Source organism: Vipera ursinii (assembly GCF_947247035.1).
Source record: "Vipera ursinii genome assembly, chromosome: 9".
NCBI lineage: Eukaryota > Metazoa > Chordata > Lepidosauria > Squamata > Viperidae > Vipera > Vipera ursinii.
In genome coordinates, this window is record NC_139523.1 from 6570068 (window position 1) to 6594590 (window position 24523).

A 24523-nucleotide genomic window follows, 5' to 3' on the forward strand; every position below is an offset into this window, starting at 1 on the left:
AAATCTCCAGCCAGAGTGGATGAGACTTGCACTTCAGCATATCCATGGGGCTCTGGGTTCTTATTTACAAGATTAATTTGCTTCATATCAGTATGCAAATATATGCAAACACATGCTTCCCCCCAAAAACAACAACAACCCACCTTAATTTGACACTTGCTAATTCCTTGATCTTCTCTTCTTGGCTTAGTTTCCAGGCTTCAGCAAAGCTTGTACTTCTCTCTTCCAAATGCTGGTTGATACCCACAAGCTGATCCCTATAATTCTCCTTCTTATCTTTTTTTTCTTTTTGTTTGTTTCTTCTGGCAGGGCGTTACAGGAGCGAAAGGAGAGCCAGGCCGTGTTGGGGGACCAGGTCCCAAAGTGGGTAACTCTTGCTCTGCCTGGGGGAGAGATTTTGATGCATGTAATGTGCTGAAGTGACTGAAGCACCCTTCCTCAGCTTCTTATTCCCCACGTGTTGGAATTGCACCTCCAGATATCCCTAGTCAGCCTCACGCATATGGGTGTGTGTGTGTGTGTGTGTGTGTGTGTGTCACAGTTTGGAGAAAACTGCTTTGAAATAAGGCGCAGGATAAAGAACTGTTGGAGAACGACTCTCTCACCTCTCTACCTCTCTATCATTTCTCTGTCTTCTATCGTATCTATTTACCTATCACCTCTTTCTCTATTTCTTTATCGACGGAATCCTAGAAACATAGGGCTGGAAGGGACCTTTGAGGTCTTCTAGTCTTCTAGTCAAGGCAGGAGATCTTATACCAGGGGTGTCAAACTCAATTTCATTGAGGGCCGCATCACCATTGCGGTTGCCCTCAGGGGGGCGGGTGGGTATGGCCAGGGTGGGCGTGGCCTACTGGGTGGGCGTGGCTAGAGTGCGTATGGCCTACTGGGTGGGCGTGGCCAGCTCTACATCATTGGCATCAAGGGTGCTTATGGGGGCCCGGGCAGGAGTGGGACAGATCTGAGGGTCTCTGGCAGAAGGAGGGTCTCTGGGCCAGGGCCAAGGCAGTGGGGGCCGTTCCCTCACTGTTTCCAGGATGGCTTCATGGGCCACATCAAACCACTTCGCGGGCCGGATCCGGCCCCCGGGCCTTGTGTTTGACATGTCTGTCTTATACCATTCCCAACAAGGGGCTCTCCACTCTATCCTTGGAAACCTCTAGTGATGGAGCACCTACAACTCCAGGAGGCAAGCTTTTCTTTTTCTTGTCTTTTTCCTTTTTTTCTTTTTCTTTTTCTTGTCTTTTTCTTTTTCTTTTTCCTTTTCTTTTCTTTTCTTTTCTTTTCTTTTCTTTTCTTTTCTTTTCTTTTCTTTTCTTTTCTTTTCTTTTCTTTTCTTTTCTTTTCCTTTCCTTTCCTTCTTTCCTTTCCTTTCCTTTCCTTTCCTTTCCTTTCCTTTCCTTTCCTTTCCTTTCCTTTCCTTACCTTACCTTACCTTTCCTTTTGCTTTTCTTCTTTTTTCTTTTTTCCTTCCTTCCTTCCTTCCTTCCTTCCTTCCTTCCTTCCTTCCTTCCTTCCTTCCTTCCCTCCCTCCCTCCCTCCCTCCCTCCCTCCTCTCCCTCCTCTCCCTCTCCCTCTCCCTCTCCCTCTCCCTCTCCCTCTCCCTCTCCCTCTTTCTCCTCCTCTTTCTCTCTCTTTTAGTTGGTTACCTGCTTTGTATGATGGGCTAAGGCGTTGAGCTGTCCTATGATGGCGAACCACAAACTACCTGGTCCCATTGTAGTTGGGTTTACCTTATCACACTTCAGCCAGAAAGCAAGGCTACCAGGGAACCATGGGAACAAACAGGTGGCTGCAAAAGCAGATCTGATACTAAACACTTCATGGGAAAGTAGACTCATTCTTTGTTTAGGAGGGTAGGGACTTTTCACCACAACTTTTGCTTGGGAGGAGATCAGACCTGACTAGCAGTGATGATGTTACCCTACTTTGGGTAATGAAACATCTGTAAGAAAGCAACCAAGCTCAGAGAGCACCAAGGACCCCTTCAACCAGACCTTATTTTTCCCAGGAGTGCTCTTCCCAGAAATCGCCATCCCTTATGCAGCTATTCGCCTTGGAATAAAAGCTTCAGTCAGGGCCCCACAGAGTCAGTGGCAACATGTGTGCCAGGAAGCCATCATCATCAAAATGCCATAACTAAAACATTTGTAATAGACACAAAAATGCAAGTGCGTAGCTGTGTCATGTCAATATGATTGTGGCTTGCAATGGATGCCACCAGCTTCAGTCATTGCGATTGCCGTCCTAACAGTCTGGTGAGACGGAACAAAGGCTGAGAAATGCGGTAATCCTCTTAATCATCCCTGACGGGCGTTTAACAGCAGACGGGCTTTCTAGCGCCACGAGTAGAGTTGCATCTAGCTTTGCTCTGACTTTATAGAAACAGTACCATTTCTGCATAAAATGTAATGGCAGGTAGGTGAGGGTGCCTGCCTCCAAGGGGTGCAAAAATCCACATATTGCTGTGATGACATACAAAGTAGTACCTAGAACAGGGGTAGGCAACCTTGGCTCTTTTACGACTCGTGGACTTCAACTCCCAGAATTCCTGAGCCAGCATAGCTGACTCAGGAATTCTGGGAGTTGAAGTCCACGAGTCGTAAAAGAGCCAAGGTTGCCTACCCCTGACCTAGAACATAGAATCATAGGGCTGAAAGGGACCTCATAGGTCTTCTAATCCAACCCCTTATTTAAGGCAAGAGACCTTATAGCATCCTGCTCAAATCGTTGTCTAGTTTATTTTTGAAAACCTCCAGCGACGGAGCATCCACAACTGCCGGAGGTTGCTGGCATCAGGATGGCCAGGAAGGGCGTGCAGACTTTTCTCAGTTGGGTGAGAACCGTCCCTTGGGTTGTGTTCTACTTCCAAAAAAGGTTTGGGGTTCAGCTTTGCAGAAAGGAATGCAAGTGCTGTGATGTACAGGAGATGTGTAGGACTGTAAACAAGCTAAAAAAAAAAGTAGAGGGCCTTTCTCTTTTGTCGTATTTGGAACATTTCCTTTGAAGCACATCTGTCTTCAGCCTCATGGATGCTGGGAAACGTATCCCAAGATCCATGACTGGCCTCAGCTTTTGATCCTGGTTTCTAACACCATGATCTGCTGCTGAAGAATTATATTATTATTTATTTATTTATTTATTTATTTATTTATTTATTTATTTATTTATTTATTTATTTATTTATTTATTTATTTGATTTATATACCGCCCTTCTCCCGAAGGACTCAGGGCGGTGTACAGGGCAATAAAAATAAGAATACAGGATACAAGATTTCAAGTTAAATGATTGTGCCCAATGTAGTAAGTTAGTTAAAAATAATGTTAAAACCCCAAACCCATCAGGCCAGGCCGGCTTGTTCGAATAGATAAGTTTTTAGATCACGCCGGAAGGAGCGAAGGTCGGGGGCCATCCGGAGTTCAGCCGGTAAGCGGTTCCACAGGTCTGGCGCGCCCACAGAGAACGCCCTCCCCCTGGGGGTCACCAGCCGGCATTCTCTGACCAGTGGCACCCTGAGGAGGCCCTCTCTGTGGGAACATACAGGACGGAGGGAAGTTGACGCCGGCAGTAGGTTCTCCCGTAGGTAATCCGGACCCATGCCATGTAGGGCTTTGTATGTCATCACCAGCACCTTGAATTTCACCCGGAAGGCAACTGGAAGCCAGTGCAGCTCACGGAGCAGAGGTGTAATATGGGAGTATCGGGAGACCCCCAAAAGAAGAATGAAGGGCAAAGGTCCCTGTGTCTGTTAGGCATGGAAGAAGAGCTACTGTAGGTCATCATTGCTACCTGGGACAGACTGCCCGGTTTTCTTCTTTTCCTTGCTGATGATGGAAGTTGCCAAAAAAAAATATCCAGGCCTCTCAACGGGTGGCAGATCAGGTTTGGGACCTTGGTGCTCGTTCCCTGCATCTGCCCCAAGAAATGAGCATTTGGGAAACCTCTGAAATGGGAAGTTGAATCAAAAGTCTTGTTTTGTGGCTCCTGCTACATGGCTTTTCTCTTTTCTCTCGCGATGATACAGGGTCAGCTTGGGCTTCCAGGACCACCAGGGCCCCCAGTAAGTATCTGCTTTTATTTGCACGTGCTGGATGAGAAAATGCCGAGCTGAAATGCCTCCAGTGTACACAGTAATGCCAGATTTAACGCAACTAGGGGAAGTCATTGGTTTTCCAATCGTGGCTTGATTTTTTTTTTTATCTAGCCAGGACTCCTCTAAAGGTAAAGGCAAAGTTTCCCCCGCACATGCGTGCTAGTCGTTTCCAACTCTAGGGGCCGGTGCTCATCTCCGTTTCAAAGCCGAAGAGCCAGCGCTTGTCTGAGGACGTCTCCGTGGTCATGTGGCCGGCGTGACTAGACGCCAAAGGCGCACGGAACGCTGTTACCTTCCCACCGTAGTGATCCCTATTTTTCTACTTGCATTTTTTACGTGCTTTCGAACTGCTAGGTTGGCAGAAGCTGGGACGAGTAACAGGTGCTCACTCTGTTACGCGGCACTTGGGATTCGACCCGCCAAACTGCCGACCTTCTGATCGACAAGCTCAGCGTCCTAACCCACTGAGCCACTGCGTCCCTTAGGACTCCTCTAGAGGCCAGCAAAAGCCAAGCCTTTGTGTATGACCTTAGATTGTTAACAATACAAAAGATGGTTGGATTGTTAGGTTGTTAACAAAAGAGCCGTGGTGGTGCAGTGGTTAGAATGCAGTATTGTAGGCTACTTCTGCTGACTGCCGACATTTTGGCAGTTCGAGTCTCACTGAAGGTTGACTCAGCCTTCCATCCTTCCAAGGTGGGTAAAATGAGGACCCAGATTATTGGAGGCAACATGCTAACTTTGTAAACCACTTAGATAAGGCTGTAAAGCACTGTGAAGCGGTATGTAAATCTAAGTGCTATTGCTATTGCTAATACATCACGCAAGAACGCAAATTTCTCTGAACCTGCAGAAAATCAGAATTTTCTGATTCATTTGGCAGCGGGATCCCCTAATGGAGCATAGAAATGGGCTCAGGTTTTGCCCAAACCCCTTTTGGTCTTGGAACATTCCTATGGAGAACCAGAATTGAACCGTAAATATCTACCCGATCCGTATTTAATGCAGTGCCATTAGACCCAACTCAGATCCTAGAGGTATCCTTACAAAATTAAGTCATGGATGGCTGCAGCCAGGTAATTAATTTCCCTTCTGCCATAGAAGTGTTTCATGGTTGGCCATGCCCAGCACGGTGATAATTTTGTGAGAATCGCTCTAGTATGTTCTCCAATTCTACTTGTCTGCCATTGTTGAAAAGTTATGACCCCCTGCCCCCCAAGCCCTAGGCCTCTTAATTGTGGAGTGCCTCAGGGTTCGGTGCTCTCGCCCCTCCTGTTCAACATCTATATGAAGCCGCTGGGAGAGATCATCCGTAGCTTCGGGGTGAAATATCATCAATATGCTGATGATACCCAGCTATTCATCTCCACCCCGAACCAACCCAGTGATGCCCTTGATGTGATGTCCCGTTGTCTGGAAGCGGTACAGATTTGGATGGGAGAAAACAGGCTTCGACTCAACCCGGCCAAGACTGAGTGGCTGTACATACCGTCATCTCGTTTAGTCCAAGAGGTTCCATCTCTGACTATAGGAGGAGAGATGTTACCTCCCATTGATAAAGCACGCAATCTGGGCGTCCTCCTAGATTCACGACTCAGTTTTGAAGATCACATTGGAACCGTGGCTAGGGGGGCATTTGCCCAGATTCGTCTTATATACCAATTGCGCCCCTTTTTGGACCGAGATACCCTATGTACAGTCACCCACGCGCTCGTTACCTCCCGTATTGATTACTGTAATGCTCTCTACATGGGGCTGCCCTTGAAGACCACCCGGAGGCTTCAGCTGGTGCAGAATGCAGCTGCACGGGTTGTGATGGGAGCTTCCCGATACTCCCATATTACACCCCTCCTGCGTGAGCTGCATTGGCTACCAGTTGCCCTCCGGGTGAGATTTAAGGTGCTGGTACTTACCTTTAAAGCCCTACATGGCTTAGGTCCGGGATACTTGCAGGACCATCTGCTGCCGGGAACAAATTCCCATCGTCCAGTACGCTCACACAGAGAAGGCCTCCTCAGGGTACCGTCAGCTAGGCAATGTCGGCTGGCGACCCCCAGGGGGAGGGCCTTCTCTGTGGGAGCACCAACCCTATGGAATCAGCTCCCCCCTGAGCTTCGGATAGCCCAAAACCTCCAATCCTTTCGCCGCGGCCTCAAAACACACCTGTTCCACCAAGCTGACCTAGACTGACAGGCATTTTAATTAATTTATATTTAGTATTTTTAATTCATTTTAAAATTCTCTAATTTTTTATTGCACTGATGTTCTCAATTTTCATTTTATCTTGATTTATGTACTTATTATATGTTTTATTGTGAGCCGCCCTGAGTCCTTCAGGAGATAGGGCGGGATATAAATCCCATCAATAAATAAATAAATAAATAATTCAGTGATTGGAGAAAAGCAAGATGTTTTCTGACTCTTGGAAGTTTTGGTGCCAATGCTACAGCGCTTAATTTTTTAGCAGTGGACCTGCATTGAAAAATGACAACCTATTGTATCTCTTTGTTTCAGGGACCCGGAGTTCCAGGGCCTCCCGTAAGTGTGGCTTGTGACATATTGGGTTAGGCTGGTGATAGGTAGTGTGTGCTTGATGACAGTAGAGAAAAAAAATTGCTTGGTTCTCATTTAAATGCAAAATCATCAAGTACTCCTGAACGATGACCATTCAAAATGAGGGTGCTGAAAACTGTGGCTTGTTATTGGTCCTTGACTGTCACAGCATCCCCATGATTACATGAACCGGGTGCTTGGCAACTAACATGCATTTATTATGACGGTTGCCATGTCCCGGAGTCGCTTGTGACCTTCCCAGCCAGCTTCCAACAAGCAAAGTCAAGTAAGGGAAGCTGGATTTTCTTAATGACTGCCTGATTCACTTAACAACTGCAGTGATGCCCTTAACAATCGTGGCAAAAAAGGTCAGGCATGACCAGCATAGCATAGCATAGAATATATAGTAGAATATGAAGTAGAGTGGAGTAGAGTAGAATAGAATACTATAAAGGAGTTGGAAGGGATCTTGGAGGTCTTCTAGTCCAAACCCCTGTTCAGAAAGGAAACCCTGTATCATTTCAGACAAATTGTTGTCTAATCTTTTCTTAAAAAACATCTAATGCCCACAACTTCTAGAGGCAGGTCGTTTTACTGATTAATTGTTCTAACAGTCAGGAGATTTCTCCTTAGTTCTAGGTTGCTTCTCTCCTTGACTAGTTTCCATCCGTTGCTTCTTGTCCTGCCTTTGGGCGCTTTGGAGAATAGCTTGCCTCCCTCTTCTTTGTGGCAGCCCCTGAGATATTGGAACACTGCTATCATGTCACCCCTCACCCTTCTCTTCGTTAAACTACACATACCCAATTCCAGCAACCGTTCCTTATTTGTTTTAGCCTCCAGTCCCCTGATCATCTTAGTTGCTCTTCTCTGTACCCTTTCTAGAGTCTTGACATCTTTTTTACATCATGGTGACCAAAACGAAGAGAAGAGTGAGGGGTGACATGATAGCAGTGTTCCAATATCTCAGGGGCTGCCACTAAGAAGAGGGACTCAAGCTATTCTCCAAAGCCTCTGAAGGCAGGACAAGAAGCAACGGATGGAAACTAGTCAAGGAGAGAAGCAACCTAGAACTAAGGGGAAACTTCCTGACAGTTAGAACAATTAACCAGTGGAACCACCTGCCTCCAGAAGCGGTGAATACTCCAACACCGGAGGTTTTTAAGAAGAGACTGGACAGCCACTTGCCTGAAATGGTATAAGGTTTCCTGCCTGAGCAGGGGGTTGGACTTCTTCTTCTTCTTCTTCTTCTTCTTCTTCTTCTTCTTCTTCTTCTTCTTCTTCTTCTTCTTCTTCTTCTTCTTCTTCTTCTTCTTATTATTATTATTATTATTATTATTATTATTATTATTATTATAAAACTGGATGCAGTATCCCATAAAACTGCCTTGTTTAGCAACAGAAATTCTGATCCCAATTGTGACCATAAGTCAAGGACAACCAGTATCCAGAGACAGAATTTTAATAAGAAGGAGATGTAATCCAATCAACACAGCAGGTATGGGTAGTCCTTGAGTTACGACCTCAGTTGAGCCCAAAATTTCTCTTGCTAAATGAGACATTTGTTCAGTGAGTTTTGGCCCATTTTATGACCTTTCTTGCCACAGTTGTTACGTAAATCACTGTAGTTGTTAAGTTAGTAACATGGCTGTTAAAGTGATTCTGGTGTTCCCCCATTGACTTTGCTTGTCAGAAGGTCCCAAATGATGATCACATGACCCCGGGACACTGCAACCGTCATAAATACGAGTCAGGTGCATCTGATTTTTGATCACGTGACCACGGGGATGCTGCCATGGTCATAAGTGTGAAAAACGGTCATAAGTCATTTTTTTCCCAGGGCTGTTGAAACTTTGAACGGTGACTAAATGAGCTACTGTAAGTCGAGGACGAACTGTAGTTAAACTGATTTGAGGCATTGAAATCAATCTGGTGTCCTGCACATGCGCAACCTTTTATTTTTCCAACTGGACTAATACTTTGAAATCAAAACGAGGGAATTTGCAAATCGGTGTGCCTTTTTTTAAAAAAAACAACAAAGAAACAGTGGGCGAAAAAGTGCTTCCTTTTCTGCCTGAGATTTTAGGCAACTTAATAGTCACGTCGACAATCTGATTCAGCATCGGAGAATTTGGGATGCTGCTAAATGCTGACCCAAGCAGAACTTGCTGCTCTTGGCCGGTGATCAGAAGCTGAATGTGCAAACCTTGGAGCAGATCCAGGTTGCTTGCAACTTAACAACAGTTTGTTGAGTGACTTTTTGAAGTTACAACTTGAAAAGAGTAGCTTGTGACCTTTTTTCACGCTTGTGACTGTTGCAGCATCCCCATGTGATTTACATTCGGATGATTGACAACTGACTCACATTTATGACCCTTTTGCAGCATCCCGGGGTCAGGTGATCCCCTTTGGTGACCTAACGAGCAAAGCCAATGGGGGAAGCCAGATTCCACTTAACATCCGTGTTACTAATTTTAACAACCGCAGGGATCCACTTAACCAATGTGACAAGCAAAGTCGTAAAATGGGACAAAAGTCACTTAGCAAATTTCTCACGGAGCAACGTAAATTCTGGGCTCAGTTGTGACCGTAAGTTGAGGGCTACCTGTACAGTTGATTTCCCTACTCTTCACTGTACAAAAGAAGCACAAAGTGATTTTTTAAAAGATACTTTCCATTTTTTTTAAAAAAGAAGTTAATACGTGAGCAAAACAACCCAGCAGTCTTACAAAGTCTTTTTATTTCCAACCATGCCTTTCGGCACTACTACATGCCGTCCTTGACTTACGACTGTAATGGGCATTACGGCAATAAGGTGTGGTTGTTAAGCGAATCTGCAATTGTTGATAGAACGTCACGGTCCTTAAGCAAAACACTAGTTTTCAGCAAAAAAAAAAAAACTTGTAAATTGCACTCACGCAATTGCCAGATGCTACGAACGGCCACTAATGCAGGCTGGTAGCTGAACACCCAAAATACAGTCATGTAACTGCTGGGGTGGAGCAGCCATCAAAACTTCAGAATTGGGTTATACGTACCTTTGGGGAGTTTTAAGTCGAGAATTGCTTGTAGGCTGGTTCAGTGTATTCTTGAGATGGATGAGTTAATTGCATTCTAGTTGCTTGCTTATGACAAGCTACACCCATGCTGTGAATAGGCAAGTCTCCCATGGATGGAGGTCAGCAAGGGCGCAAGTGGCAAAGCTTATACCATGACACCGATTCTGCCTCGGACCTCTTCTAGTCCAACCCTTTGCTCAAGGCAGGAGCCTTAGACCATCCCAGTCAAGTGGTTGTCCAGTCTACACCCTGCAAGGATGTTAGGGCAGGATCGAGATTTGCATAATGAAATATGGTTTTTGCCATATTTCTCCCATGGCAGCCATTGTGTGGGTATATTTGCTACATGCTTTGATGTGCTCCTGGCCCAAACGATTTGCTGTCCCGGTTATCGATAGGCCTTATCATAATGCAAGGTTGGTTTTGAAGGATCGTTGCTGAGTAACACGGCACATCTGTCTGGCACGTAGAAGTTTGCAGCATCAGTTCCTGCCTCTCCAGGTAGGACCAAGAAAGATACCGCGCTGAAACCCTCAAGAGTTACCAGGCTAAGTGAAATGAAGCTCTTGTATGATATCAGGCATCTTTCAGTCTTCCTATCAGCCAAACAAGGAGCCCTCTAGTCATAGTTTTGGAGAGCTTCCAAAATATGCCTTTCATTCTTTAACCAAGCAAATCTTTTCTGCCAAGGAAGAAGTCCAGCTCAGTCTGCATGGTGTCCTTCACTCTCTTATTCTGTCATCTAGAATACAAATGATGAGAATAATGCTCCCTCCCTCCCTCTCTTTTTTCATGTCTCAGGGGCCTCCAGGTCAAGTTGGACTTCCTGGAGAAATGGGACCTTTGGGACTTAAGGTAAGGGTTCAGTTGAGATATATACCTATTCCTCGGGGTTACTGAGTTGTCTAAAAGTGTTCTGGAAGCAGTTTCTGGGTACATATTGAAGAATGATGAGGGTCCTTATAGAAAAAAGATAGAAAGATGGATATAGAATGGATGGATACAATATTGGTGGGGTAGATGGATAGGATATTGGATGGGTGGATGGGTGGGTGGGTGGATGGATAAGATATTGGATGGGTGGATGCGTATGATATTGAACGGATGGAGAGATAGAGGGATGGATGGAAGGAAGAATGGATATACTGTATATTGGATGGATGGAGAGAGAGAGGGATGGATGGATGGATGGAAGAACAGATATACTGTATATTAGATGGATGGAGCGATGGATAATTGGAGGAATTGAGGGATGCATGGATACGATATTGAATGGATGGATGGAGGCCACTCAGAAACGTCTCCGGAGCTCTTCTCTGGACAGAATGTTCCAAGGAGAAAGCAAAGTTTGCCAGAATGAGAGAAGAAACAAACAAGGAACACCCCTCCTTCCAATTTCCCAAGTCTTTTAGCCATGAAATTTAAAGTTGGTCGCCAGGTGGACATTGTCAACCTGAATGTCTTATTTCATGGTGGATGTTGCGCATGCTTGATTACGGTATATTAAACAGAGATAATAATGATGGCTAATGTACTTCATTCCAGGTCTGGAAGTAGGTTTTCTGGCTTTTTATCTGGAGACAAGATACATGATTCTTGTATCAGGACATTTGTAGAAATTGTCCAGAAAATACTATAAATAAAAAATAAATCTGATACAAAATATAATCTGGAGGCAACATGTACGTATATGTAAACCTGTATATAACTAATATATAGTTACTGCCACCATATGGCTGAGGACACTTTCATCTTTGAGACTAGCTCAACAAACAAGGAGAGAGAGAGAATGAAAGATTCAGAAAGAGACCCTCGTTAGAAATTTTAAAAAATGAAAGGTGCCCAATCTCTCCCTCTTTTCTTTTCCTACGATTAGGACTATGCATGCTAAATGAGTTAAATCAAATTAGATAATGCAAATCTTGTGTTCAGAATAGGGTGGTTCTGTATCCTGCATAATTTACCTTCTCATATCCGCATTCTAAAAATAAATACTGCACAAGTTATTATGTTGTTGTTGTTTTAAATAAATCATCCATTCAGCAAAACTTTGCTCCATTTTGGGCAGAAGGAGGCAAAAAAATAAAGCTGAATTGAAGACCGCCCCTCAGAAATCATTCTTTTCTCTCTCCACCTTGCTTAGTAATTCCATTTTTTTCCTTCCTTGTTTTCTTATCTCTTCATTCTCTGCACTCCGGGTTGCTTCTTTGGCTATCTGCTTCACTGTGTAGTTTAACACAGCTCAGGTGGCAATAGGAGAGCCATCCTGAGCGGTATGTCTCAACCTTGGTAACCTGAAGATGGGTGGACTTCAACTCCCAGAGTTCCCTAGCCAGCAAGCCCACACATCTTCAAGTTGCCAAGGTTGAAAAACGATAATTCCAAGAATTATGACTATTAGTACCCACTCCTAATGCCCGTTCTTAAAGACTGTGGATGCTCACAATGGAAATCTTGCTGGAGAACTCATGAGTGGTAGATTGTCTTTTGGACTTTGCTGCTGGAATGCTTTTGTGATTCATCTTGTGTTTTTTAGGGGGAACGTGGACCAGATGGACCACAAGGGCCTGCAGGACCTCCTGGAAAGCCAGTAAGTTCTTGTCAGGCTCCAAAAACCAAGAAAGACACCATGAGATTCTTCCAAGCAGATTACTTTATTGTTCCTTACCCATAGACAGAATCTTGACAAACTAAAGGACGCTAGCACCCCCTAAAGGCATATACCTCTGGGAACTATTAGGGAGGAGCCATCTTCACCCTCTTTCTCTCACACAAATTATCTGAACTGAGTTGTCTCTTGCTCCTCTAGAATGCAGACCCTCCCACCTGGGAATCCAGTCTACATTCCATCACAGCTCCGTTGCTACTGGTTTGGGTGCTTGACACCGCAGTTTGAGGATGAGTCATTTGTAGATTTGAGAGTAATGTCTAGTGAACAACTCAAATACATCAACACCCGTGATGTATCCCAGAACTGAATTCACTCAATGTTTTGACCAGGCATGCTCGTTCTTATTTCTGGCTATAAAATAAGATGTGCATAGCCTTCACTTACTTCAGGGCACGCTTTCACCATTATATGACTGTGCCTCAGGTGGTGGGATTTTTCCTTTGTATTTCTCCTATTTTCCATTGCCAGTCCCTCCATCATTTCCCTTATCAGAAAGAAAGAAAGAAAGCCATGAAGGGAGAAAGATGAATCAATTTCATGGTGCTTTTTAATCAGAAGTGCTAAAAGCCTTCACTCTGGATAGTTATAGCCACAAAACCTTTTATTTCAGTTAAAAATGAAAAATAAGCTTTTCTTTCTTTCTTTCTTTCTTTCTTTCTTTCTTTCTTTCTTTCTTTCTTTCTTTCTTTCTTTCTTTCTTTCTTTCTTTCTTTCTTTCTTTCTTTCTTTCTGCAAGTGAGAATGTTCTGCATTTTTGACAGCTTTCTGCTTTCTCATGTTTTCCAAGGGCCCAATAGGTCGCATCCAAGGAGCCGAGGGCAGTGCCGATTTCGTGGTAAGAAGGACTACATTAAATTCCCATTTCAAAACAAAGACCATTGTGTTTTGGGCTAGATGAAAAATAGTAAGATGCAAAGAAACTCTCTCTTCTCTTCCCGTGGTTGGTTTTTCTTGCACTTCGTGGTTGTTATTAGGACTTTTATTTTTCATAGCTTTACCATACTGGATGCTCAAGAAACTTCCTCTGATCTTTATTTGAGGCTGGCAAATGTCCTGAGCCAGTCAGAGGCTATTTGGAACATAAATATACTAACGTAGCTTTCGCTGGTTTGAGTTCACATTCACACTTTAATAGGAGGAAATTAAGGTGGGGGAGGAAAGAGCACAATCAGACTTGCAAGTTTGTGTTCTCAATTAAAAAAAAATAGTTTTAACCCTGATGTGGAGTTGATTCCCTGGCCTGGTCTACCTAGTGGGGGGTGAGATCAGTCTTGCCTATCTGATTGTGCCGTATCTCTTCCACTTTATCATATTCCTGTGAATTAGAGAGGTGCCTGTTTAAGCCTCCTTGGTATATTTCCTGTTTATTGTGGACTTAAGTATGCTTCCCCCCTCATCGCTTGGGTAACGTATCTTATATATCTCCTCTTGCCTTCCTTAACTGTACACAATAGGTGGCTGGGCCAGGTAGACTTGCCGTCTGATCCAGCTTCTGGGTGTCCTTTAGGTTCTTCTTTCCTGCTCAGTAACGTACTGTAAAACCAGTGGATTTCCCAATCACCCTGCATGATATCCATATAAGGTCCCAACATTTTCATCTTAGTTGAACATCTTAGGCAACCAACCCATTGGCTAGCTTTTATTACCAGCCCACCCCCCCTCTCCCTCTCTCCCTCCCTCTCCTTCCTTCTTCTTCCACTATTCCTTCCTCCACTCACCTTCTTTTCCTGAATTACTCCTTCCTTCTTTCCTTCCTTCCTTCCTTCCTTCCTTCCTTCCTTCCTTCCACCCTCCCTCCCTCTTTCTCCTTCCTTCTTCCACTTCTTCCTCCACTCACCCTCCTTCCTTCCTTCCTTCCTTCCTTCCTTCCTTCCTTCCTTCCTCCCTCTTTCTCCTTCCTTCTTCCACTTCTTCCTCCACTCACTCTGCTTCCTTCCTTCCTTCCTTCCTTCCTTCCTTCCTTCCTTCCTTCCTTGCTTCCTTCCTTGCTTCCTTGCTTCCTCCCTCTTTCTCCTTCCTTCTTCCACTTCTTCCTCCACTCACTCAGCTTCCTTCCTTCCTTCCTTCCTCCCTCCCTCCCTCCCTCCCTCCCTCCCTCCCTCTTCCTTCTTCCACTTCTTCCTCCACTCACTCAGCTTCCTTCCTTCCTTCCTTCCTTCCTTCCTCCCTTTTTCTCCTTCCTTCTTCCACTTCTTCCTCCACTCACTCAGCTTCCTTCCTTCCTTCCTTCCTTCCTTCCTTCCTTCCTCCCTCCCTCCCTCCCTCCCTCCCTCCCTCCCTCCCTCTTCCTTCTTCCACTTCTTCCTCCACTCACTCAGCTTCCTTCCTTCCTTCCTTCCTTCCTTCCTTCCTTCCTTCCTCCCTTTTTCTCCTTCCTTCTTCCACTTCTTCCTCCACTCACTCAGCTTCCTTCCTTCCTTCCTTCCTTCCTTCCTCCCTCCCTCCCTCCCTCCCTCTTCCTTCTTCCACTTCTTCCTCCACTCACTCAGCTTCCTTCCTTCCTTCCTTCCTTCCTTCCTCCCTCCCTCCCTCTTTCTCCTTCCTTCTTCCACTTCTTCCTCCACTCACTCAGCTTCCTTCCTTCCTTCCTTCCTTCCTCCCTCCCTCCCTCTTTCTCCTTCCTTCTTCCACTTCTTCCTCCACTCACTCAGCTTCCTTCCTTCCTTCCTTCCTTCCTTCCTTCCTTCCTTCCTTCCTTCCTTCCTCCCTCCCTCCCTCCCTCCCTCCCTCCCTCTTCCTTCTTCCACTTCTTCCTCCACTCACTCAGCTTCCTTCCTTCCTTCCTTCCTTCCTTCCTTCCTCCCTCCCTCCCTCTTTCTCCTTCCTTCTTCCACTTCTTCCTCCACTCACTCAGCTTCCTTCCTTCCTTCCTTCCTTCCTTCCTTCCTTCCTCCCTCCCTCCCTCCCTCCCTCCCTCTTCCTTCTTCCACTTCTTCCTCCACTCACTCAGCTTCCTTCCTTCCTTCCTTCCTTCCTCCCTCCCTCTTTCTCCTTCCTTCTTCCACTTCTTCCTCCACTCACTCAGCTTCCTTCCTTCCTTCCTTCCTTCCTCCCTCCCTCCCTCCCTCCCTCCCTCTTCCTTCTTCCACTTCTTCCTCCACTCACTCAGCTTCCTTCCTTCCTTCCTTCCTTCCTTCCTCCCTCCCTCCCTCTTTCTCCTTCCTTCTTCCACTTCTTCCTCCACTCACTCAGCTTCCTTCCTTCCTTCCTTCCTTCCTTCCTTCCTTCCTTCCTTCCTTCCTTCCTTCCTTCCTTCCTTCCTTCCTTCCTTCCTTTTCTATAGCCACCCAACTCAACCAAGTGTCTCTTGCATTTATTGCTATCCAAATTGCTACTTGGATGAAAGATCCCTCATTTTCTTTTCTTCCTTTCCCTTCATGGTCTGCAGTGTCCAACCAATTGCCCACCTGGACTCAAGGGGCCTCCAGGTTTACAAGGGTTGAAGGTAAGGATTTCTCTGCTCCACGATCTGTGGAGGTTGCGTTGTTAGTGATAATTGCCCTACAGATTTTTGTAATCACGAAGAGTTTCTCTAGGTTAAGCACCCATGGCTAAACTTAATTAGCTCCCGCCCCTAATTCTGACTCTTGAACAGCTGGAAATATTAATCTATATTACTGAAACTGCCAGTAATTTTAATACAGATTAATATTTCCTGCTGTTCAAGAGTTAGCAGAAAAAAAAATGGCTATATCATGTTGGAAACAAGCAAGGGACGTTGGTTAATTTTATTAATACTGTGTTGTTCGATAGGCAGATAGATGGACAGACAGACAGATGCAATTTTTATTGAAACTTTTGAACAAGGTAAAAAAACTAATGCAAACTAATGTAAGATAAGGAAGAAAAAGGAAATCAAGGAAGGGAAAGCATGAAAGGAAAAAAAATAGGAAAGGGGGAAATGGGGGGGAGTAATAAAACATAAAAGTCAGGCTGAGTTTTAATTGGGTTTTAACTGGGGTTTTACATGTTGCAGGGACTTAGTTTAATCTTTTTTAAATTGGTCTTAATTTTTGTATTAATGTTTTAAAATTATACCCTGTAAACCACCCTGAGTCCTTCGGGAAAGGGCGGTATATAAATTCAATAAATTAAATTAAATTAATATTTTTATAGCAGTTATAAGAAGAAGCATATTTTAACCCCCCTCTCTCTAAAGTTACATCATGACTCTCTTCTTTCCAAAATCTTATCTCATCACCAGAACCATAAATCACAAGTTCATTTTTTCCCCCAATTTTACGCAAAATGTCCACAAGAGGCTTCCAGTCACCAATAAATGTAGGTAAAGTCTTGTCTCTAATCAAACAAGTCAAGGTTAATTTTATTAGTATCGTATTGTGCAGGAGACAAAAAACGAGTGATGCAACCACCTCCTTTTCATATAACTCTAACCTCTTTCGTTATTACTAGCTTCCATTCTGATTAAAAGGGACCTATTCTAGCTTGGATTTTCTCCTTCTATTTGCTTATATATTTTTATTTGTTTGTTTGTTTATATATCACATTTAGAGCCTGCCCATCTCCCTCACAGTGCAGTTCAGGGCAATGTGCAAGTAGGCAGAAAAATAAAGGCTATATAAAGACCTTGTACTAGAAGGCACTTAAAACAAGAGTAAAGTATTTAAAAAGATGGAGAGGCAGTAAGCAGCTCCGGGGGCCGCATTCTCCTCTTTGGTCCCCAAGTGAATTGGCACAAACGGGTTTTTTCGAACATTTTCGAAAGGCCGGAAGAGGGGAGGGGGTGTCCATCTCACCTCTGGGGGGGGGGAAACGTTCCAAAGAAGGGGAGCAACTGCAGAGAAGGATCTCTTCCTGCACCCTGCAGGTCAGTCTTCTTTAATTGATGAGGTTTACAACGTGCTCTGTCTGCCAGATCCAGTGGGGTGGGCTGAGATAATGAGTCAAAGACGGTTCCATAGGCACTCTGGCTCCATGCCAGATGAACAGAATAAAAAGAGCTGGAAAGGGTCTTGGAGGTCATTTAGTCCAACCCCCTGCTCAGGCAGGAAACCCTATACCAGGGGTCAGCAACCTGAAACAGTGAAAGAGCCACTCGGAACCGGTTCCCTCACAAAAGGAAAACCTGGGAGCCGCGAAAAATGCGTGCGCATGCACGTACATGCGCGCATGCGCAGAACAGGGTTTGACTGAAGAGTGGAGCCAAGGCCTGATATGCACCTACCCTGCATATTTGAATTGATTGGTTGAACTTTTTTAGTCCCACTTTTTTTTTTTTGGACTGCACATGGCAGAGGACTGGGAGCCGCAGGAGATGGCTGAAAGAGCCGCATGCGGCTCCGGAGCCACGGGTTGCCCTATACCATTTCAGACAAATGGTTGTCCAATCTTTTCCTAAAAACCTCCAGCAATGGAGCACACATACATTCCAGAGGCAGGCTGTTCCACTGATTAATTGCTCTCACTTTTAGGAAATTTCTTCTTAGTTCTAGGCTGCTTCTCTCCTTGGTTAGTTTCCATCCGTTGCTTCTTGTCCTGCCTTCTGGTGCTTGGAATAGGTTGACCCTCTCTTCTTTGTGGCAGCCCCTGAGATATTGGAACACTGCTGTCACGTCTACACTACTCCTTCTTTTCTCTAGACTAGTCATACTCAATTCCTGCACAGCTACCACCTCAGAAGGAAACCAGCACCCAGAGCTGCAAAGGTGTTACTTGTACCTTTCCTCCTATGATGGTGGTTGCTGACCCTGATGAATTGTACAAGTCTGAATGTGCTTCGCTCCTCCTCTTGGTTTCGTAAGAACTAGGGTGGGTCTTGTTTGAGTCATTTTTTTCAGATTATAATCCTGGCCCACACTCGGATTTCTTTTGTCTGACTGCTGTCTTGGTTGTGTCTCTTCCTTCTGTTCCTCAAGGTTATTCCTTCTGCCCATTTACAAACTGTTGATTGACATTTGTTTTGAAAGTTTGATTCGCTTTCCTTTTAGGGACACAGAGGCAAATCAGGCGTTTCTGGAGAGCCTGGAAGACAAGGCCGGCCGGTGAGAATGGAGATGCTTCACCTTCCCTTCATTTTTTTTTGGTTTTGTTTAACTGACTGAACATTAGCTAGGGAAGATTAAGGGGCTTTGTTCAGATCCTGTACTGTTTTCTCAGCGCTCTTGGGAGACCGTAGCTATCGAATTCCATCCCAAAATTTATTGCCAACCAAACTAGTGGATTAGCGTGTAAGAAAGGGTCATCCAATCCAACCAGGTTTGCCAGCTGAAGAAGTCTCAATCATGCAACCCAATGTTTCTCAACCTTGGCTAGTTTAAGATGTGCGGACTTCAGTTCCCAGAATCCCCCAGCCAGCAATTCTGGGAACTGAAGTCCACACACCTTAAACTGGCCAAGGCTGAGACGCACTAATGTGGCCAACCTTGCCTGCCTGTTAAACTTTGGGGTATGTTGTATGTTAGCTTTCCTTGAACTGGTGGCCCCTGAGAACAGAGCGGCTGGCACCCCCAAAGTCATTGCCAACAGGATCACTGGCTCCATTTGACTGATAATTTAGAAGTGGTATAATTCTGGCAATGGGTAGGGCACCAGGGAAACCTAAATTGGTATGATTGTAGTTGACAGTTTAAACAAGCAGTCAGGCCGATTTCTAATCCTCTGATTTAAAGCCCGTCTCTAGATGTTTGTCCTTTCTACCACTTTGATACTTGTCTGCTTTTATTTCCTAGGGTCCGAAGGGTGATGTGGGCCTGTCTGGAGAACAAGGCATTCTAGGTCCTCCGGTAATGTATTTAATTACTGCTACTTCTTAATCTCGTTCCCTTGGCTCCCGAGATTTTATTACTCTTGTGCCATAGACCCTCCTGTAGCCTTATTCCCTTTTTCCACTCTCCCATCAAGGCTTGATAAGGACAAACAAGAAATGGGAAAAGCTGGAGATGCATTTTTTTTTACTTTAGGAGCCTGACAAGCAAGCATAATTATTCAACTTTCTCACAATTTCTAAGCTTCCATATCTGATCATCTAGAGATGATTATTATGTACAATATAGGACATCTCTCTTCATAAGTACCTGTGTCCCCCCCGAAAATAAGACTGGGTCTTATATTAATTTTTGCTCCAAAAGACACATTAGGGCTTATTTTCCAGCTAGGTCTTATTTTGGGGGAAATATGTGTCCGTCTGGCTGACAATCTTAACTGGGGCTTATTTTTGGGGTGGAGCTTATATTACAAGCATCCTGAAAAATCAGGCTAGGGCTTATTTTCCAGTGAAATCTTATTTCCGAGGAAACACAGTAGGTGCTGAGACCTCAATACATCCAAGTAATATAATTTTTATTATACCATATATCCGTTTTTCTCAAGACTGGTAACTTTAACGTGTGGATTTCCACTCCCAGAATTCCTCAGCCAGCCTGTTGATATTTTTTTTTAATATTCCATCTCACAACAGGACAAACGGGGTCAAAGCAGGAAGGTCCACTCATGGGAAGAAGATAGGTGGAAGTCAAGATGGTGGTCATGACCACCCGAATCCAAGCCCTCTCCCTTTTTACGCACATTGCACATTTTAAAATATGCCTTCAGTGACCCCTTCTGGGCCATGGATGATGATGGTTTGTGGGATATCATCTTCCCAGGTTGCAGATTACATAATCCCTTCTTGGTTTACCTTTCTTTCCTAGGGCGCAGAAGGTCCTCGTGGACATCCAGGAATGGCAGGACCAAAAGGGGAGATGGTAAGTGAATTAAACCCTGGGGATTTGGGGATTGAGGTTACAATAACGCCACAGTAGTATCACGTGAGGTCTAATCCTACCTTAGACCTGAAAGTCATCTGGGTGACTTTGGGGCCAGTCGTTCTCTCTCAGCTCAGCCCACCTTGCAGGCTGTTGTTGTGGGGAAAGTAGGAGGAGGGAGGATTATTAAGTGTGGGTCAGGCTCAAAAAAACCCCCCAAGAAGGACATGTGATTTCTCCAAGCAAATTTCTTAATTGTTCCTCGCCTATAGACAGAATCTTGCCAAACTAAAGCAAACTACTGCCTCTGTAAGGCATTTACTCTGAGAACTATGAGGAAGGAGCCGTCCTCGCCCTTGGTTTCGCTTGTACACTTGTTTTAAGAATTCTCTGACTTAATATATATATATTTGATCCCAATAACGTCTAGCTTTCTTGCCTGCCTACCAAAGGTGATAGAAGGTGTCTTCGCCTCTTTTTCTGAAAATCTTGTTGTTATGTACTGGAATGTAATGATGCAAGCCATGGACCCTCGCCTATTGTGAAGAAGCTAAGTAGGCATTTTCTGCCAAGCCGAGCTAGCTTAAGGGTCAGCCCCAACAGTTTCGGCGGGAACATTTGTATTTGGGGCAAGAGAATTCATGCAGGTAATTGGAGGAACACCTAAGGGCTTACGTGTATAAGTACCAGCCATTGCCTGTAGCTGAGCAGGTGTTTGCTGGAGACTATAAAGAGATGCTTTGACGCTTTGTCGCTCCTTGCCTATTGACTTAACCCACTACATAAAACGTGTGTTGCCGGATAACTTAGAATTTGCAGGATGGATATCGGAACTGGAGGATTTGAGGGGTCGTCACAGGGAAGAGGGCGTTGACTTATTCTCCAAAGCATTGGAGGGCAGGACAAGAAGCAGTGGATGGAAGCTTGTCAGAGAATCTTAAGGAGAAACTTCTTGACAGTAATAACTATTAATCAGTGGAACAGCCTGCCCGCCAGAGTTGCGGGTGCTCCATTGCTGGAGGTTTTCAAGGAAAGATTGGACAACCCTTTGTCCGAGATGGTATAAGGACTTGTGTCTTGTTAAGGTGGTTGGACTAGAAGGCCTCCAAGGCCCCTTCCGACACTACAATTCTATGAGGATATTTAAATAGGTGCCAAATAGCATCTTGTTTGTTTAAATTGTCCTCCTGAATTAGTTACACCACCAAGGGTCCCCCCTCCATCTGGAATTCAACTTGCAAAGGGGTGGCTTTTCTTGGACACATTTTATAGCCATGCCACCTCTTGTTTCCTCCTCCACCCCCAGAGTTCCTCAGTTTAAGAATCAGAAAAGGAAAGTGACAGATTAATGAGGATCAAATTTCTAGCTGACACTGGATGCCTGCTATGACCAAAAGGGAAAATAATTATCTGATTGGGGTTAGAGTTGGAAGTTTGTTATCTCACAGCTTACAAGTGGGAATAAAAAGAGGTGCTACCTTGCTTCAGCAGCTTCTCTTCCAAGTCAATTAATTAAAGCTAATTAAAACATGCAGGTCAATCACAAGACGTCCTAACATACAAAACTTTCAATGTACTGCTTTTCGGGCACATAGTCTTTTACATTTGGATTCTGTTTCTAGGATGTGGAGCACAAATATCCAACAAAACTTCTATTACAATTTAAGGGTCTTGGAAAGAGACCCCAGCCTAGGAAGGGAAGAAATATAAGAGACTGCAATTCAGTGCAATACCGGTGATTATTTGTCCATCTATTTTTTATTGCTTGACTTCAAAACAGCTCTAGGCTTCTTTGCTTCGAATAATCCCTACGTAGCAGGCAGAATAAAACCAACTGAAACATCAGATGTAATAAATCAATTTCAATAAAGCTATATAGAGAAAAAGGTAAAGATTCCCATGGATCAAGCTCAGCTGGTGGCAACAGGAATATTTCTTTGAAGTTTTCTTAGCAACAGTTTTTAAAACTTCCTGGTCCAGTCCTACTTTAATTTCTGAGACCTGCCAAGGTCACCTACTGATTATCTATTAGGACATTGGAAAAAAACCGTTCATGTAATAAATAGGTAAAGGTAAAGGTTCCCCCGCACATGCGTGCTAGTCGTTTCCAACTCTAGGGGCCGGTGCTCATCTCCGTTTCAAAGCCGAAGAGCCAGCGCTTGTCCGAGGACGTCTCCGTGGTCATGTGGCCGGCATGACTAGACGCCAAAGGCGCACGGAACGCCGTTCCCTTCCCACCGTAGCGGTCCCTATTTTTCTACTTGCATTTTTACGTGCTTTCGTACTGCTAGGTTGGCAGAAGCTGGGACAAGTAACAGGCGCTCACTCTGTTACGCGGCACTCGGGATTCGACCCGCCAAACTGCCAACCTTCTGATCGACAAGCTCAGCATCCTAACCCACTGAGCCACCGCGTCCCTATGTAATAAATATGATTAATAAAAATGGGTAAAAAGAATAAAACAGGTCAGAGCTAGGGGCAGGGTGAGTTAAGAAGGATATCTTGAAGAGGCATTGAAAATATAGCGGGTGAGAAGGATTAGCATGTGTCAGAATCTATAGGAAATAAGCCAAACAGATTTATTTATTTATTACATTTTTATACCGCCCTTCTCCCGAAGGACTCAGGGCGGTGTACAGGGCAATAAATACAAAAACAGGATACAAAAGTTAAAAGCGAATTAAATAAATGCCCAAGGTTAAAACAGTAGTTAAGATGTATTAAAACCCCAACCCTAACCCATCAGACCAGGTCAGACTGCTCAAATAGATACGTTTTTAGATCGTGCCGGAAGGAGCGAAGGTCGGGGGCCGTCCGGAGCTCAACCAGCAAGCGGTTCCATAGGTCTGGCGCGCCCACAGAGAACGCCCTCCCCTTGGGGGCCACCAATCGACATTCTTTGATCGGAGGCACCCTGAGGAGGCCCTCTCTGTGGGAGCGCACTGGACGGAGGGAAGTTGTAACAATTGCCACGTAAATATCTTGTAAGATTAGTACCGTCATGAAAATGTCCCTTGGTCTTACTGGTTCAACAGGGCAATAATGAGGGAAATGGTCTTTCAAGTCAGCTGATCCCAAGTTCCTTCAAATTTCATATATTAGCCACTGTTAGAAGAGAATAATTGTAGATCAGGTTTGAACTGAAGGGTCCTTGCTATTCTTTGAGCTTGGCTGTTTTCTTGGAGACATTTCATTACCCATCCAGGTAACATCATCTGTACTGATGACTGTGGTATTTGTTTCCTGTTTATACTATAGACCAGGGGTCTTCAAACCTGGCTCTTTTATGACTTGTGGACTTAACTCCCAGAATTCCTCAGCCAGCGTGCCAAGGGCCACGTTTGAAGACCCCTGCTATAGACTGTATACTGTTATAATAGTAGCTTGACCTACCAGTGAAGGACTGAGAGATGAAGCACTTATGATGTTACCTAGTTGGGGAATGGAAACTTCTGAAACAAAACAACCAAGCTTATTGAGCACTAAGGTTCCCACATTAGCCACCATGTCCTGACATAGTCCTGTTCTGTGCAGATGGTCAGTCTAGTTCTCTGAATCTCAATAATGGAAGCATAGTCTGGTAGCATCAAAATTTAGCATCGGGCTCTTGACCAGTGTTGGGTATGACTTTCCATCATTCCCAGCCAGCTATCTGGGATTACAGGAATTGAAGTCCTATTCATTCTGCTAGTGATGCCATTGGAGAAGGCTTTGTCTGCTCTCCTTGATACTGCCCCACTCCCCCAGTCTACCTATTTTGCCTCTGTATAATCCCTCACACGTTAAATCTTCTGAATCCAAATAAATTTTCATGATGGGACTTCTGTTTCCCAAAAGCCAGGGTTGATCTGGAGAGGAAGAAACACAATCTCTCCCTTCTTCAAGTTGTCTGAGCTTGGTTTTCTTTAGAAGCTTCCTGAATGATTTTGCGGTCATCACTTGCTCTCAGAATCCCTGAGTCCACCAGGGTAAATATGGAATAGAATGCTCTGAGCCTTGTCTCAGTTAAGGCACCATAAGATTCCATCCATCCATCCATCCATCCATCCATCCATCCATCCATCCATCCCATTTCTATACTGCCCATCTCACCTATATGACTCTGGGCAGCTTACAGTTAAAACATGTCAATAAGAACCAAGTTAAAAATAGAATTAGAAGGAAGGGTTATGGTATTAAAAGTTAAAACGGTGGAGAGAACATCGTTACAACATCAACCTTCCCCACAGTTGCCTACACTCTTCGACACCACCAACCTCATGCCAATTGGCAGAGCCATGTGGTGAAGGTCAAAAGAGTAGAGGCCGGCCTCACCACTGATGGTAAGGTAACAGAGTTGGAAGGGACCTTGGAGGTCATCTAGTCCAACGCCCTGCTCTCGCAGGAGACACTATATTCCAGACAACTGGCTGACCAGTCTCTTCTTAAAAGCTTCTAATGATGGAG

General features: G+C 44.6%; 1 protein-coding gene across 1 annotated transcript in view; it reads left to right on the plus strand.

Annotated features, from left to right (window-relative positions):
- COL9A2 (collagen type IX alpha 2 chain) overlaps positions 1–24523 on the plus strand; it is a 68416-nt gene that overhangs the window by 11814 nt on the left and 32079 nt on the right. Inside the window, exons 5-14 of the mRNA XM_083370078.1 lie at positions 310–363; positions 4026–4061; positions 6609–6632; positions 10505–10558; positions 12240–12293; positions 13162–13209; positions 15763–15819; positions 18323–18376; positions 19064–19117; positions 20024–20077. Coding sequence (XP_083226204.1) covers positions 310–363; positions 4026–4061; positions 6609–6632; positions 10505–10558; positions 12240–12293; positions 13162–13209; positions 15763–15819; positions 18323–18376; positions 19064–19117; positions 20024–20077 — 489 coding nt within the window. The remainder of the gene's footprint in view (positions 1–309; positions 364–4025; positions 4062–6608; positions 6633–10504; positions 10559–12239; positions 12294–13161; positions 13210–15762; positions 15820–18322; positions 18377–19063; positions 19118–20023; positions 20078–24523) is intronic.